The following is a 15644-nucleotide window of genomic DNA, read 5'->3' as shown; positions in this document are numbered from 1 at the left end:
TAAACAAATATTGTTTTTTTTTTCTTTTTAAAAATTCCCAATTACCCCTCGAATTTCAAAAATCCTCAACATGTCCTAAAACTTCTGATATCTTCTTTTTTGGTTGAAATTCCCAAAATTCCCTTCAAATTGGGCTAGAGTTCCAAATACAACATTCACGAGGTGAATGTTCATTTCATAAATCATACTTTGGATGGTCTTATGAGGATAAATGTTTTCCATGCAAAAGATAATAGAATGAGGAATTATTATGCTACTATCCATCAAGGAGGTGAAATAGTCCATGGTTCATGTACAAGAATGCCACCATTCATGACCTCATTTTGGACATTTGTTTCAAGCACTAACAATAGATCCTTTAGTGCCTATAGGAAAGAGAGGAGCTAAGGATAGATCCTTGGAAAAGAATGGACTAGATGGCTTTAGACAAAAAACAGTAAATCTTAAGACTTTGGTAATCTTGGAAATTTGAGGAGCATTTTAAGAACTCAGAAACATTAGGTGCAAAATAGGAAAAGGGGGAATGTTTGGTTTTGGGGGCAGATTCAGGGACCAGGGCTATCTTGTCACCATAGTGCACTTAACTTCCACCTGAGGTTTCAGTTGATTTGACATTACAGCTCTAATCAAATTGCCTCTCTGTCCAGCCCAGCATCTGATTAGCAAAAATCAGATTTCCTCAGCAATACAAGGATACTGAGTTTCAACCTACATCAGATAAATGGCAAATGATATGTTATGTGAAGACATATTCAGCCTCATGTACATGCATCACTTCTCGTCCCTCTTCAGACATCCACATTTGATTGCACCATCTTCCTCTAGAGAACTTAAGCATGTAGAATAGACTCCTCATCAAGAAGGGTTTCTAAACAAAAATAACACTTCGACACATATTCCTATTCATCTAACCCACGATAACTTAACACATACAAAGTTGCCTCAAGTCTTATTCCCACTTGATTGCTTCCTACACAACCTGCACAGACAGCTCCCTGTAAGCTTCATTTCTTGGAGCTATACACCTCAAGGAGGTTTTTATACAAGGATAACACCTTGCACTTTTTTCGTTTTTCATGTTTCCCAGACAACTGGAAAGGCTGTAAAACTTCAGGAAGGGATCCGATTTTACTCCTGACTTTTCTTATCAGGTCATGATTCCTGTTTCCCCATAAACCATGCCCCTTTTCCTTGAAGTCCCAAGTTTCGCTATTATATAGGGACATCTGTTCTACGGTATCAAAGCACATTGCCAAACATGTAACATGGCTTTGTTTGCTCACTTGGTGAAAATGGTACCGCCCATTTTATTTGTGCACTGCAAAAGCTCACTATTTCAACTTATCTGTGCCAGTCAGTATAACAACTGGCTCAGGCTTCTGACCTTCCCTCAGTCTCTATGTCTGACTTCCCACCCCATCCTGTCACAGAACCAGATCATAAGTGGCTCCTGCCCAATCATGTCAAACAAGGTGACAATCAGACAATGCCAGTCAGACTAAAAGATTCTCTGGAGCACGATATACAACAAATGGACTGGAAGAAAGCTCTTGTATTGATCAATGGAATATATGCACACCCAGGATTACACTCCTGTTAAAATATGCTTAGGAACTGGATAGACAAAGTAACCCATTATCGAAGTTTTCTCAAAGGGATAGCATTTCCAAAAAGCCTTTCAACTTCTTCTGCCTCCATTTTCAAGTCGCTCAAAAGCGCCTTCTCCTCTTCTCCTAACTCTTGTAGAAGCAAATCCTTGTCTTTGTTGAGCTCTTCAACTCCCTTGCCAAGCCTACCTAGTAAAGTCATCTCAGTCTTTCCCACTTTCACAACTTCCTCTTCAATCTCTTTCACTTCCTGAACGAGCGCCTGTTCACCCTCTTCAACTTTCTTTTCCAATCTTGCAAAGAGAGGGGGCTCAGGCCCACACGTATTATCAGTAGACCTGAATTTTTTGAAGTCTAATCCAGCATTACGAGCTGCAGCAGTTAGCTTTGGAATAATACTTTCAGGGAGTGTTTTGCTGCGCGTATAAACAACTGCACCTCCATAGCCATCCCAGGCATCATTCCTTCCTCTGTAGTAGACAAAGATATAATCATCTGGCTTCTGTTCAGTCTGGGCTGATAAAATGTACCTAAAGAATCATGCATAGAAAATTACTATAAGCAACCAACACTGGCAACACATTTGAAGAGAAAAGGAGCAGGTCAAAAGAAGGTCTCTCAAGTCTTCCAATTTATTGTGAGACATTGCATTTTCGTACCAGTCATCTTGGTAATGTAAAAACTCATTGTTATGATTGTAGAGTATTCCAGGCTGTTCAGGATCCTGCAGAAAATTCTGAACTGTGGACCTAGTGAAGAAGCCCCCATCTGGAGTTTTGATCCTCCATGAGATCTTTCCTGTTAGTTTGTTTGGGGAACCTGAAAACTCATGCAGTTGACAGTCGAAAGTATCGAATGTTGGGTTGAGCCCACTGCTGATGTACCATTTTCCACTGAAATCCAATGTGTTGAACCTGTTGACAAGTGCTGTCGGCGAGGGAATGGGATATTCACCCTGATCAGACTTCTGAGGAACACATACTTTCCTTGAAACAGCACACTCATTGAACTGGTCCACCACTGAATTCTCAAAAAGGTCTCCACAACCAATCTGCAGCAATGAAATAGAAGGGTGTAACCTTACATATTTGCAACAAGAATATGACTCTAACCTTCAAAACGTTAGAAGTCCTAGTATTCTCTATGATGCATCATTCCTGCTGTGATCACAAGCACAGATTTACACCATGATCAAGGTATCCAACAAGCACCATGTATAAAATGTCGAGTCACACAAATACTCTATATATGCATCCCTTTCATAGGTTGTATATCTCAACTAAAATGGCACCCCTTGTCTGACCTAGCACTAACATTCGTGAAATCTATAGTTTGTATGAAGTAGCACCTTTATCCAGCTACTTTATGTATTGCCATTAAAGGATGGCCATATGGAATGGGGAATGGGGAATAGGAACAGGAACAAGGAACACGAATAGGATGGGGAGGCCTGATTTTGGAAATAGGGAGGGAATGGGAAATTAAAACTAGGTAGATTTAGGATTTTTTTCAAATTTTGTAGAACCAACTTCAGAAATGTATTCAAAGACACTCCAAAAGCACACTTTCAACATCATATTGCAAATTTGCAATACTCCAAACAAAATGAAAGATGCATAAATACCTACATCACTCTCACATAATAGAGTGAGTGATTAGCTTGTGCTTTGAGAAATTCAATGTTGACAAGGAATTTTGCAATCCTATCATGCCATGCCCTAGGTGCTTGCTTCAACCTATACAAGGCTTTACAAAGTCTACATACATAATCTGGATGACTCTCATCTACATAATTAAGTGGCTGCTCCACATAAACTTCCTCTTGCAACTCCCTATGCAAAAATGCATTTTTTATATCCATTTGATGCATGATTCAATTCTTTGATGTAGCCACTAATATGATAGCCCTAATAATGGCCATTTTAGCCATTGGAGTAAAAGTCTTCTCATAATCAATACCATGAGCCTGCACATACCCTTTGGCAACCCATCGTGCCTTATAGTGCTCAATAGATCCATCCGACTTATTCCTTGACCTTATAAATCTATTTGTAACCAATAGCTTTCTTGCCTTCAGGTAAGGGCACCAACTCCCATGTGTCATTATCCATAAGTGCAGCCATTTTTTCATCCATAGCATGATCCCAATACTCAATAACCACTACATCCTCAAAACAAATGGGTTTCACATCCTACACAACCTTAGCCATGTATGCATGGCGATGAGCTACATAACTATCATATGTCAATCGTTGGGTTGGCTTTCTCACTCGACTTGACTTGTATGGACCTAGGTTACTATTAGATGCTTTAGCATTCTCTTGTGCCTTTTGCAAACCAAGTGTTTTAATAGACGGAATCCCAAACTCCTCATCCAAGTTCTGCTCAGAGCCATCTAAATTAGAATCAACATAAGAGAAACTTGATAATATTGTTAGTAGTCATGTTTGTCATGCCTTGTCATCTCCTGCCTGTGAGCCTCAGTATGAGTCAGACGAGGACTTTAGGAGCTCTGACTTGTCTATCACTTGTTTTGGCGGAGGAGGTAGCTCATTCTAGAACACTCAATTTATTGCATTTCAATGCATTTTCTCCTCTAGCCGAGATTTTATGTGCATTTTTCGGTGCAGTTTCTACATTCTTCAGCTTGTCTCACCTACCGAACATTGTCCACCCTTTCCGAGATTTTTTTGAGCATTCTTGGCATTTTTACCGGCATTAAATGCTGGTCGACATATTTTTTGCCTCAAATTTTAGATCCGCCAGTTTTTGGGTTTTTTGGCTATTTATAGTCATTTCCCACTTGGCAGTCAATTGTATTATTATCTTCCCTCCTTCCTTGGCACATACACACTCCGGACTCCGTCATCTTCTGTCACGAGGACGTGAAAATTTGATGCTTTGCTTATGTTTAATTGACATTTGATTAAAGGATTAATCAAATGTGTAATTAAAAGATGCACATGTATTGCACATGTGAGATGCAAGCTACTTTCTCATAGTTGAAGACCGAAGGACCCTGTGAAAAAGATGGATGTCAAAGGCAAAAGTTGTAACAAGTTACACTTGTTAGATTCTAGGTGAATTTTGGTGTCAGTTTGCCCCTCGAACCATTAATTGGCCATTAAGTGTCAGTGATGACACTAGGAACTAGGCATTAATTAATGGATTAATGCTTGTCCAAGGGTCAAATAATGCATGGGACCACTTTGGGTTGCAAATGGCCTAGCCAATTAATTTTTGGATGGGCAAGATCAATTTTCTGGGCATGGATTAAGGGCTGAATTAATTTTTAGAATTAATTAATTCTGAAAATTAATTAAATGGCTGAAAATTGCTGAAAATGGATTAAGAAAGCTACCACTTGGCAAAACTTTCCCATGCAAGTGGGGGAAAGGCTAAATAGGGCTGAAGGGAGAGGGAAATCTCGTTTTTTCATTTTGGAGCTGTTGGAAAGAGGTGTTGGACTGTTGCTGCCAGCTTTTGGGGCCAATTCCCAGCCATTGGAGACTATTTTGGTGATAGAGATTGCATATTCTTGACCTTGGGAAGCTGACAATTGTTGCTGATGCACTTTCTCCTGGAGATCATAGTCTCTGATGCTCCTATTGTTGTTGGTGCATCCGTTTGGGGCTGGTACAATTGGGCAGCACAACTGATTTTGATCAGTTCTTCGCAACAAATCTCAAAATTTTCTCTCTACAGCATTTTCTCATCTCCTTCAGTCTATGCTCAGCCATTCTCAGCAATTCTCAGCCATTGGGAGGAGATCTCTACCATTTTTGGTGGGCTGATCTGTAATTTCTACAATAAACCCTAATTCACAACAGAAATTAGGGTTTAGCAGCCACCTTGGGATCCGTGCCAAAGATTGAAGGCTCAAGGGACTGAAATCAACACTTGATGATTGAAGATTATCAAGGGATTTCAGGAGCTAGCCCATCCCGAATTGATTTGGGGCAACATTTGGCCAGCCAAGGGTCAAATTGGAGAAGAAGTCTTGGGTGAAACAAGGGGCAAATGACCCAAAAGGCTTGCTGGATATTTATGACAATAAGAGCAATTGGTTAGCAGGAGGAGATTGAAGAATCTCAAGTTGTACTCCCTCCAATTGAATAAAAGCTAAAGAAATACCGCAAGGGGCGCCAATTTTGGTAAAGTGTGTATGGTAAAGTGTGTATTTCATTTTATGTGCATTTATTTATTGCTGTAATTAACTCTTAAATCAGGTTATCACCACCCATTCCAAGAGGAAAGGCTGGTTTCACGGTTTCATTGCCGGGATACATCAAATCTCTTGATTTGGTGGGCCCGAGGCACCTCATTGCAAGCCAAAGCTTTGTGCTAATACTAATCTTTGTGCTCAGTTGAGAAATTACAGCAAGATGTCTTCATACAGTGGGATGCAATCAAGCAGTAATGATGCCTCTCATAATGCACATTCACATAGGGAAGAAAGAAATGCAATGATTGATCTTGGACAAGGCACAAATCATGGACAACATGCTGAAAATGTGGCTGAAGGCCAAGATGTTGGACCATCAATGCAAAAAGAGGATGATGATCAACAAGGGGAAATGAAATTCGATGATGCATTCAAGAATCAAATGAGGGCAACAACCAATATCTTTGTTGAATTGGCAAAATATCCTCAGTTTACTCGGTTTTTGAACACTCCTACGAAGGACAACAAGGGCAAGAAGAGAAAGTCCTCTTCTAGAACTTCGGGACAGCAAGATGCACTGAAGAACAAGCCAAAGCCTTCTCAAGATGCTCCTAAAGATGCTAATGGTGAAAAGCAGTTGGTGCCAGTTGGGCAAGAAATGAAAACGCAAGTTCGTGATGTAAATGCTAATCCTGTGGTTTTTGGACAGCAAGGTTTGCATGAGAATTTGGGACAGCCAGCTTACTTTGGTGGTAGCACAATTTTTCATGCTATGGTGGGTGAGCGACTGAATGTGGGAATGTATGGCACACCTCCCCATAATTTTCAGCAACCAATGCATGGCTTGCATAACCCAATGCACTCGGGTATGGCTCATGGAATGCATAATCCAATGTATGGCGGCATCGGTATGATGCCTGGTGTGCAAAATCACGCATATGGGCAAGCATCGGTACCCTGTCGTGCTTTTGGGGCTCAAGGAATAAGTGCTGGTCATGCAAATGCTCCGTTTAATGCTGCCTATCATAGAAATTGCCTCTACACGAGCGGATACACTATGCCTTTCATGTGAGCTTGTTGAGACCTTTTCGTGGTGATGTGCCAGAAGATGTATCTGCTGAAATTCAGCCAGAGGTTGAGGAACTAGATGAGATTTTGGTACCCGAGCAGATTTTGGCACATAAGGAAAGGAAGGTTAGAGGTAAAGTTTCCAGAAGATATTTTGTGAAGTTTCAAAATTATTCACCAATGGATGCAAAATGGATGAAAGAGGATGACTTGGCAGACCATCCTCAGTTGTTGCAACTTTATCTCGATGCCTTTCAGTTAGAGTTGACTTTGGATTGGGCTTACTCAAGTTCAGCAGAGTGAGCATCCAGAGCATTGCCTGATGCTGAAGGGGGAGGTAGCACTTCCACTCCATCGGTTTTGGATAGCTCTCGTATGTAGCGGATCTCGGATGTATTCAGCATGCATCCAAGGTACTATGCTGACAGTAGGTTTGCCATGAGGTCACTACTTGGTGTACTAGTCACTGTGAGATACATGTATATGAGTATGGTTGTCACCGCGGCTCTGAGACTATACTTATGCATGAGTTTTTGGACCAATTTCGCATGAGTTTTTGCCCCGGTTTTGAGATCGATTCCTGATTAGTGTCAGCCTAGTTTTTGATCAGTTTGAGAACCGTTTATGATCACTTTGGGATCAGTTTTGCATCAGCTTTTGCATCAGTTTCTGATCAGTTTTTTTTACCATCAGCTTGTGATCAGTTTGGAGTCACATTTGCGGCCATTTGTGATCAGTTCTCATATCAGTCCATGATCAGTTTATGATCAGGTCATGCTCAGTTTTTAATAGTTTACAGTGGATTCCATGGACAGCCGCATTTAAACGAATGTCATTGACAATTCAGCTATAGTTTCGGCTCGGTTTATGCTTTACTATGGTTGTGTAGTCAGCACTGTTGAGAAACAAGAGTTTGGAACGCATCCGATGAGTTTCTGGCAACAGTTCTTGACTATTGTTGAGCTTTATGCTATGTTTATGCTGGCTGGAAATTTTCAGCAAATGGTGGGCATATGAGATAGTTAGTCCGCAATGGCCAATGTTGTGTTGACTATGATGCCTTGTGAAAATTCCAGTACAGTATTGTTTGCTTTGACACATTACAGTGCAATCGAGGACGATTGCAAGGATTTCAAGGGGGTGGTCTATAACAAGGACATGAAAATTTGATGCTTTGCTTATGTTTATTTGACATTTGATTTAAGGATTAATCAAATGTGCAATTAAAAGATGCACATATATTGCACATGTGAGGTGCAAGCTACTTTCTCACAGTTGAAGACCGAAGGACCCTGTGAAAAAGATGGGTGTCAAAGGCAAAAGTTGTAACAAGTTACACTTGTTAGATTCTAGGTGAATTTTGGTGTCAGTTTGCCCCTAGGACCATTAATTGGCCATTAAGTGTCAGTGGTGACACTAGGGACTAGGCATTAATTAATGGATTAATGCTTGTCCAAGGGTCAAATAATGCATGGGACCACTTTGGGTTGCAAATGGCCTAGCCAATTAATTTTTGGATGGGCAAGGTCAATTTTCTAGGCATGGATTAAGGGCTGAATTAATTTTCAGAATTAATTAATTCTGAAAATTAATTAAATGGCTGGAAATTGCTGAAAATGAAATAAGAAAGCTGCCACTTGGCAAAACTTTCCCATGCAAGTGGAGGAAAGGCTAAACAGGGCTGAAGGGAGAGGGAAATCTCGTTTTTTCATTTTGAAGCTGTTGGAAAGGTGTGTTGGATTGTTGCTGCCAGCTTTTGGAGCCAATTCCCAGTCATTGGAGACCATTTTGGTGATGGAGATTGCATATTCTTGACCTCGGGAAACTGACAATTGCTGCTGATGCACTTTGTCCTGAAGATCACAGTCTGTGATGCTCCTATTGTTGTTGGTGCATCCGTTTGGGACTAGTACAGTAGGGCAGCAACTGATTTTGATCAGTTCTTCGTGACAAATCTCAAAATTTTCACTCAGTAATTCTCAGCCATTCGGAGATCTCTGCCATTTTTGGTGGGCTGATCTGTAATTTCTGCAGTAAACCCTAATTCACAGCAGAAATTAGGGTTTAGCAGCCACCTTGGGATCCGTGCCAAAGATTGAAGGCTCAAGGAACTGAAATCAGCACTTGATAATTGAAGATTATCAAGGGATTTCAGGAGCCAGCCCATCCCGAATTGATTTGGGGCAGCATTTGGCCAGTCAAGGGTCAAATTGGAAAAGAAGTCCTGGGTTAAACAAGGGGCAAATGACCCAAAAGGCTTGCTGGACATTTATGACAGCAAGAGCAATTGGTTAGCAGTAGGAGATTGAAGAATCTCAAGTTGTACTCCTTCCAATTGAATGAAAGCTAAAGAAATACCGCAAGGGGCACCAATTTTGGGGCCAACAGGATGTCTACTGTCCAAGAATGCTATGGTAAAGTGTGTATTTCATTTTATGTGCATTTATTTATTGTTGTAATTAACTCTTAAATCAGGTTATCACCACCCATTCCAAGAAGGAAGGCTAGTTTCATCTTTCTCCGTCTTCGGTGCTGCCATCATCATCAACCTGATCTGGTCCCCTCACTGGGACTTCAAGCTGCGTGCAGGGACTAATCAGTCCACAACTTTGTATTCAGCATTCATTTCAGTCAGTGCAATATTTCTTCTTTTATTTTCTACTCTCTCTCTCTCTCTCTCTCTCTCTCTCTCTCTCTCTCTTCGTGTTCCTTCTTCCATTGCACACTCTCACATGGTGTCAAAGCCAGCTTGAGATCACGGAGGAGAGCTTCTATTGCGGAGGAGGACACCATCAAGTGTGGCCCTTCTTCCCTCCTTTCCAGGTGCTATCCAGGCTAAAACACAGCCTTCCATACCTGCCTTTTGCTGTTTTGCAGCATCAGGAGTAGGCGACAATTTGCTAGGTGTTTGCAGCCTGCGTTTGCATCAAACGCAACCAACAAGAGGTCGTCCACATCAGCAGAGGAGGAGGCGTCATCATCTAGAGAATAGGCGGCAGTTTTTCTCTCCAAGCAGCAGTATTTTCTCTCTCCTCTTGCAAGCGACAACATCTTTTGGGTCTTTTCTGACATAGGCAGCTCTATCTTGACTGTTTGTTGGTTGTAGATTGTTTGGTGATTGCAAATATATACGAAAATGTCTTATCACCAGTTCTTTGCTAACTCAAGAGGATGAGATCTCTATTCCTTCCTCTCACAAACGGAGAGACTTTCGTGCTAGTTCACACGACCGGAGGTCACCTAGCCCATTTGTACGAGACCCCTCTATTCCCCATTCTCTTCATGTTTCACAGAAGGCTCGTTCTGCTGGCCTTCATACGCCTTCCATGGCACCCTCTATACAAGTGCCCATACTCCCTTCTTTGCCCAAAGAAGACCAACTTGATGGTTCCAACTACTCGCTTTGGTCGTGTAAGGTGGAGTGTATTCTTGACACCTTCGATCTTTGGGAGTTTGTTACCCACCCTATTCCCCATCCAGTGGAGGATCCCACCGTTGGATCATCAATGGATCCTATGGCCTTATGGGATCGGCTCAACTTGAGAGCTTGATCTTTCCTCTTTATAAGCTTACACGATTCTGTCCTAGTGCATGTGCGCAAGTTGCAGAAAGCAATGGAAGTGTGGACAAAGCTTGCTTCTTTGTACCATCAAAAGACATTTGCCCATCGTTGTTGATGATTCTTTTTCCATGAAGGATCATATCTACAGATTGGAGGACATAAGGGATGAGCTTGCGTCCCTTGGCAGGATGATCTCTTCCGAGGATATGGCCATGATTCTTTTGACTCAGTTGCCATCTTCCTACTTTGATGTCTTCTACACTAGCCTTCTTACATCAAGGACCCGTGAGAAGCTTCTATGGGAGAGGATCTATGCCCTTCTGAGGGTGCAATCACTATTGGTGACATTGTTTCAGTGCCTATTTGTGGTGTTGGCACTTTGCCTTTATTTCCCGACTGCGCGTCAAGCTCCCTTTCCTAGGCTCGTTATGTTCCTAACTTGGGCTTTCCACTCCTCTCAGTCTATGGCATTACAAGGCTTGATACCTGGGTTGTCTTCACCGAGCAGATCGTTTGTATTGAGGATTCTTCTACAAGGGTTGTTATCGCGACAGGTTGACAGGAGAGCGGACATTACAAGCTCCATCCCCCTTCTCTTATACAAAGTCCTCCGAGACAGTTGTCTATTGCTACATCCGTTCCCACTTGTACACCCTCTTTTCCACAGGTTCCTTCCCATCCCTCACTCTCTCCTCTGGTGGTTTCCTCATACCCCCCATCCCTTTCAAAGGGGGATGATCTCAGTGATGTGGCTGTGGATTTCCTAGCCCCTAGTGTTTTAGAGAGGGTTTTCCAGGATCGTGAGGAGCTTCTTCATTGGCAATCTTCATCGACAGACTTCATCAACATTGGCATTTCTCTTGCTACCCCAGGATCCGTTTCTCCCTTGGCCTTCCACCACATCCACGATCTAAGAGGGGGTGTTAGCAATCATGTTTGTCATACCTTGTCATCTCCTGCCTATGAGCCTCAATCTAAGTCAGACAAGGACTTTAGGAGCTGTGACTTGTCTATCACTTGTTTGTACAGAGAAGGTAGCTCATTCTAGAGCACTCAATTTACTGCATTTTAATGCATTTTCTCCTCTAGTCGGGATTTTATCTGCATTTCCCAGGGTAATTTCTGCATTCTTCAGCCTGCCTCACCTACCGGACATTGTCCAACCTTTTCCGGGATTTTTCTGAGCATTCTTGGAATTTTTACCACCATTAAATGCTGGTCGGACATATTTTTGCCCTCAAATTTCACGTCTGCCAGTTTTTGGGTTTTTTAGGCTATTTATAGCTATTTCCCACTTGGCAGTTAGTTGTATTATCATCTTCCCTCCTTCCTTGGCAGATGCATACTCCAACTCTGTCATCTTCCTCTGTCTTCGGTACTGCCGTCATCATCAGCCTGATCTGGTGCCCACACTGACGCTTCGGATTGTGTGCAGGGACTGATCGGTCCATAGCTTTGTATTCAGCATTCATTACAATTAGTGCAGTATCTCTCTCTCTCTCTCTCTCTCTCTCTCTCTCTCTCTCTCCCCCCCCCCCCTTCCGTTGCGCACTCACAAATATGTATATCACAATAGGCGAGTCCCTAACTTTCTCTTTACCTTTTTCTGACATCTATGATTTACTTGGTGGAGTAACCTGTGACCTCAATCTACCACTCCAAGGTCTATCAACAAAACCGTGACTAGGTGACTCTTATGTGTCAAAAGATGACGTACCAGCAAGACAGTAGGGTTTGCGGGGAGGAACACGGAGTAAACTCGGCAAACATGAAGAAGAGAAGAGAAGAGAGACGAAACTCTGAAAAATGGAATGATGAAGATCTGAATCATGGAGTAAATGTGATACAAGGGAACAAGGATGTTGTAGCACAAGGAAGATGATGATGACAGCCACGAACCATGAACCACAATGTCCTCCTGAAGGGATGTGAGGGTAGTGGAGAGGCTGGAAAGAAGAGGTGACGGACTAAATGAATCAGCCGTCAAGAATGAATGAGAGAGTGGCCTATAAATAGGCATAGTCAGTCTATGATGGCTCCCCTTTTTGGGACTGCAAACCCTAAACCCAAAATGCAAAAACACAAACTGCGGGTGAAGGGTTTCTCAACATCCCCTCTCAGGCCCAAAAAGAGAAACAAGAGAAGAGTGAAGTGGAGATGCAATGCTACATGCTAAAGAATGCTCATGCAGCAGGTTCCACTTGGACAGTGTCCCCCGTGGGGAAATTATTCACTTGCCCAAGTGCCCTAGTACAAAGATGATGAAAACATGCAATGTAGAGGAGGAGGAAGATGTAGAGGATCCTGAAGATCCAAGATTTCCATTGAAAAGGGGAACCTGCAATAAAGAACAATAGACAGAGTGAATTGGAAAACCCGAAACTCAATCTTGGGAGAGAAGCCACTAACTCCGTGCATCCATGCTAGAAGGAATACGAAGACCTCGTCACCAAGTCACGGCTGAACCTTTGAGGTCCTGATCTAGGTGGTACCTGAAGATCCTGGATATCAGTAGAAGAGATGACTAGTCGAAGACAGCCACCCCAAGAAAGTAGAGGATGGCTAAAGAACTTCATGTGGAGTAGGTTCCCCCTCTGAGGTGGGAGATGGAGGCGCCCCCGCTGAAGTCGAAGAAGAAGTAGATGCCCCCTCTGAAGTAGATAGGGAATCCAAAAACTCATGGATCACAGACTCCGAAATGTCTGATGACGAAGGAAGTGCCGCCGATCGTGTCGAACAAGGTATCTAGTATGCTGAAGAGCTCCCAGAGGTAGCCTCTCGAACCTGAGTAATTGAGGGTGGGGAAGGGTGGGGCTAAAATTGAGCAAGAGGTGGGCAACAATCGCTATCTCTCAGTAGAGTAGAATGGGTAGCCGAAGAAGAGAAAGGAGTCAAGCAGCCACTGTCTCTTAAAGGAGTGGACTGATGAGGAGATGGTATCAAACAATCACTGTCTCTCAATGGAGCGGCCTGCAGATCTATAGGTCGTGGAAGCCACTGTACCTGAAAATAAGTGAAAGAAGACCGCCGCTGGCATTGTGAGGATCTCCACGAGACCGTAGCGCTAATCGATCCTCCATGTGCTTGAAAGGACTTAGTGTGCATCGGATGCGTCTTATTGCCTTGAGCATAGTACTCTGATAGCCGATGTAAAATGATCTCTGTGGCCCAGAAAGGGGAGGTGGCACAAGGAGTGCCTGGTGGAAGACGCATATACTCTGGGGAGGTGGGGAGCAAAGGTCGAAGTCAACAAGCATCGATGGTGTGTCCGGTGATGCCACAATAGGAGCACCCAGTAGTTTGAATATCTGTTGGTAAGGAAGCCATGGATACCAATGTGCCTTGCTGAAGAAGGAAGAGGTCAGCCACCATGAACCATGAACTGCAATGTCCGCCTCAAGGGGTGTGAGGGCAGTGTGAAGCACGAACCGCAATGTCCGTCTCAAGGGGTGGGAGGGTAGTGGAAAGGCTGAAAGTGAACTGCCAATGGGAGGAGGATGCGGCCAGCAGTAAGAGGTTGCAACCAGTAGAAAAACGTAAGTAAGGAGAGAAAAAGACTAAAAAAGCAAGCAGTAGGTGGAGAAAGACGAAAAACGTAGGTAGGACAGCCTGCAAGAGAGAGAAAGACTAAAAACGCAGGCAAGACCGCCTACAAGAAAGCCAAAAACCACGAACCACAATATCCTCTTGAAGGGGTGTGAGGGTAGTGGAGAGGCTTGAGAGAAGAGGTGACGGACTGAATGAATCAACCATCAGGAATGAATGAGAGAGTGGCCTATAAATAGGCATAATCAATCTAGGATGGCGCCCCTTTTTGGGGTTGCAAACCCTAAATATAAAATGCAGAAATGCAGAAACGCAAACTGCCAGTGAAGGGTTTCTCAACATTATGGTCCACTCAATGTCTGTGAGACTACTAACTTGTTTTCTACACTCTCATACTCATCAACCCCAACTGCATTCTATACATTACTCTGCCAGCTACTCATTCCATAGAAAACAACCTCCTTGCTAACTCTCAGCTCACATTTGACAATTATAACATCTATATCCCTTCTACTCAAAAGAATATCCAACAAATCCACATTTTTCCAATTTACAACGCAACTCATCAAGAATATGGACATAAGCAATAGATACAAATACTTTCAAATGGAACAAATTGACTTTCTACCCATAAACTTCTCTTCAGGTGTCATACTATGTACATCAGCAGTGGATGTCCTATTCATAATGTATACAGCAGTAGCAACCACTTTAGCCCAATACTAATGAGAAAAATTCTTTTCTAACATCAATGCATGAGCCACCTCTACAATATGCTTGTTTTTTCGCTCAACAACTCTATTTTGCTGTAGAGTACTACCTTTATATACAATTTTTCTACAAAAAAACAGAAAACTCATTGGAGAGATATTTTGCCGCTCCATCCGATCTTAGGCATTTAATATACAACCTTGTCTCCTTCTCAACCAAAGCCTTAAAGCTTTTGAAGTGAGTGAACATCTCACTTTTCTCACACATAAAGTAAACCCATACTTTGCGAGTATAAAGTAAACTCAAAGTTATAGTCATTGTAGGATCCAATACATCAAAATGTATCAATTCAAGTGGCTTCTTGCATATATGCTTTTCATATGCATACCTTGCTTTCCAAGTTAACATGCTTCATATACTTTATGCATCCTATCAACTCTAAACTTAGGCAAGCCATCCACAAAACTATTTTGACTACATATCTTTCAACCGCTACAAATTCACATAACCAATTCTCTTATGCTAAATTTTAATATCAGCAACAATATCTGAACCTTATGTAAACATGGCAACGTTTATTTCAAGGAGACTTACATCAAAGAGTAAACAATCTACTAGCATGTTTCCATTTTGCTATCAACCTACAATCATTTTTTAGATCTTCTAAATTACAATTATCAAATGTGAACCAAACTTGCAATTCCTATTCTATCATTTGAGCAACAGAACCAAATTTTTTGTAATATTTGATACATATAACACATTAACCCAGTATTTAGTTTTGCCATCTTGCATACTCAATGGAATATTTTCAACATGGGTAATGAGGTGAGATATATTATCCCTTGTCTCCACAAACCCTGAAGACTCTGGACTGCGCATCTCTCTAAACCACTCTCCATGAGAAGTCATGTGGTTAGAAACACCCAAGTCTATATACCATACATCATTCTTTGACGAATCATCAACAGTCATACATAATAAA

The 15644-nt window shown here is 42.2% G+C and overlaps 1 protein-coding gene across 1 annotated transcript in view; it reads right to left on the bottom strand.

Moving 5' to 3' along the window:
* Nucleotides 1-1532: 1532 nt before the first annotated feature.
* Nucleotides 1533-15644, bottom strand: part of NPQ1 (non-photochemical quenching 1) — a 52628-nt gene continuing 38516 nt past the window's right edge. Inside the window, exons 4-5 of the mRNA XM_087671740.1 lie at nucleotides 2267-2658; nucleotides 1533-2137 (exon numbers count right to left, since the gene is read on the bottom strand). Coding sequence (XP_087527866.1) covers nucleotides 1636-2137; nucleotides 2267-2658 — 894 coding nt within the window. The 3' untranslated portion in view covers nucleotides 1533-1635. The remainder of the gene's footprint in view (nucleotides 2138-2266; nucleotides 2659-15644) is intronic.

This window comes from Lygodium microphyllum, chromosome 29 (genome assembly GCF_053477565.2).
Source record: "Lygodium microphyllum isolate KBCC chromosome 29, Lygodium_microphyllum_v1.1.10, whole genome shotgun sequence".
NCBI lineage: Eukaryota > Viridiplantae > Streptophyta > Polypodiopsida > Schizaeales > Lygodiaceae > Lygodium > Lygodium microphyllum.
This window is presented reverse-complemented; position numbering and strand designations above follow the sequence as displayed.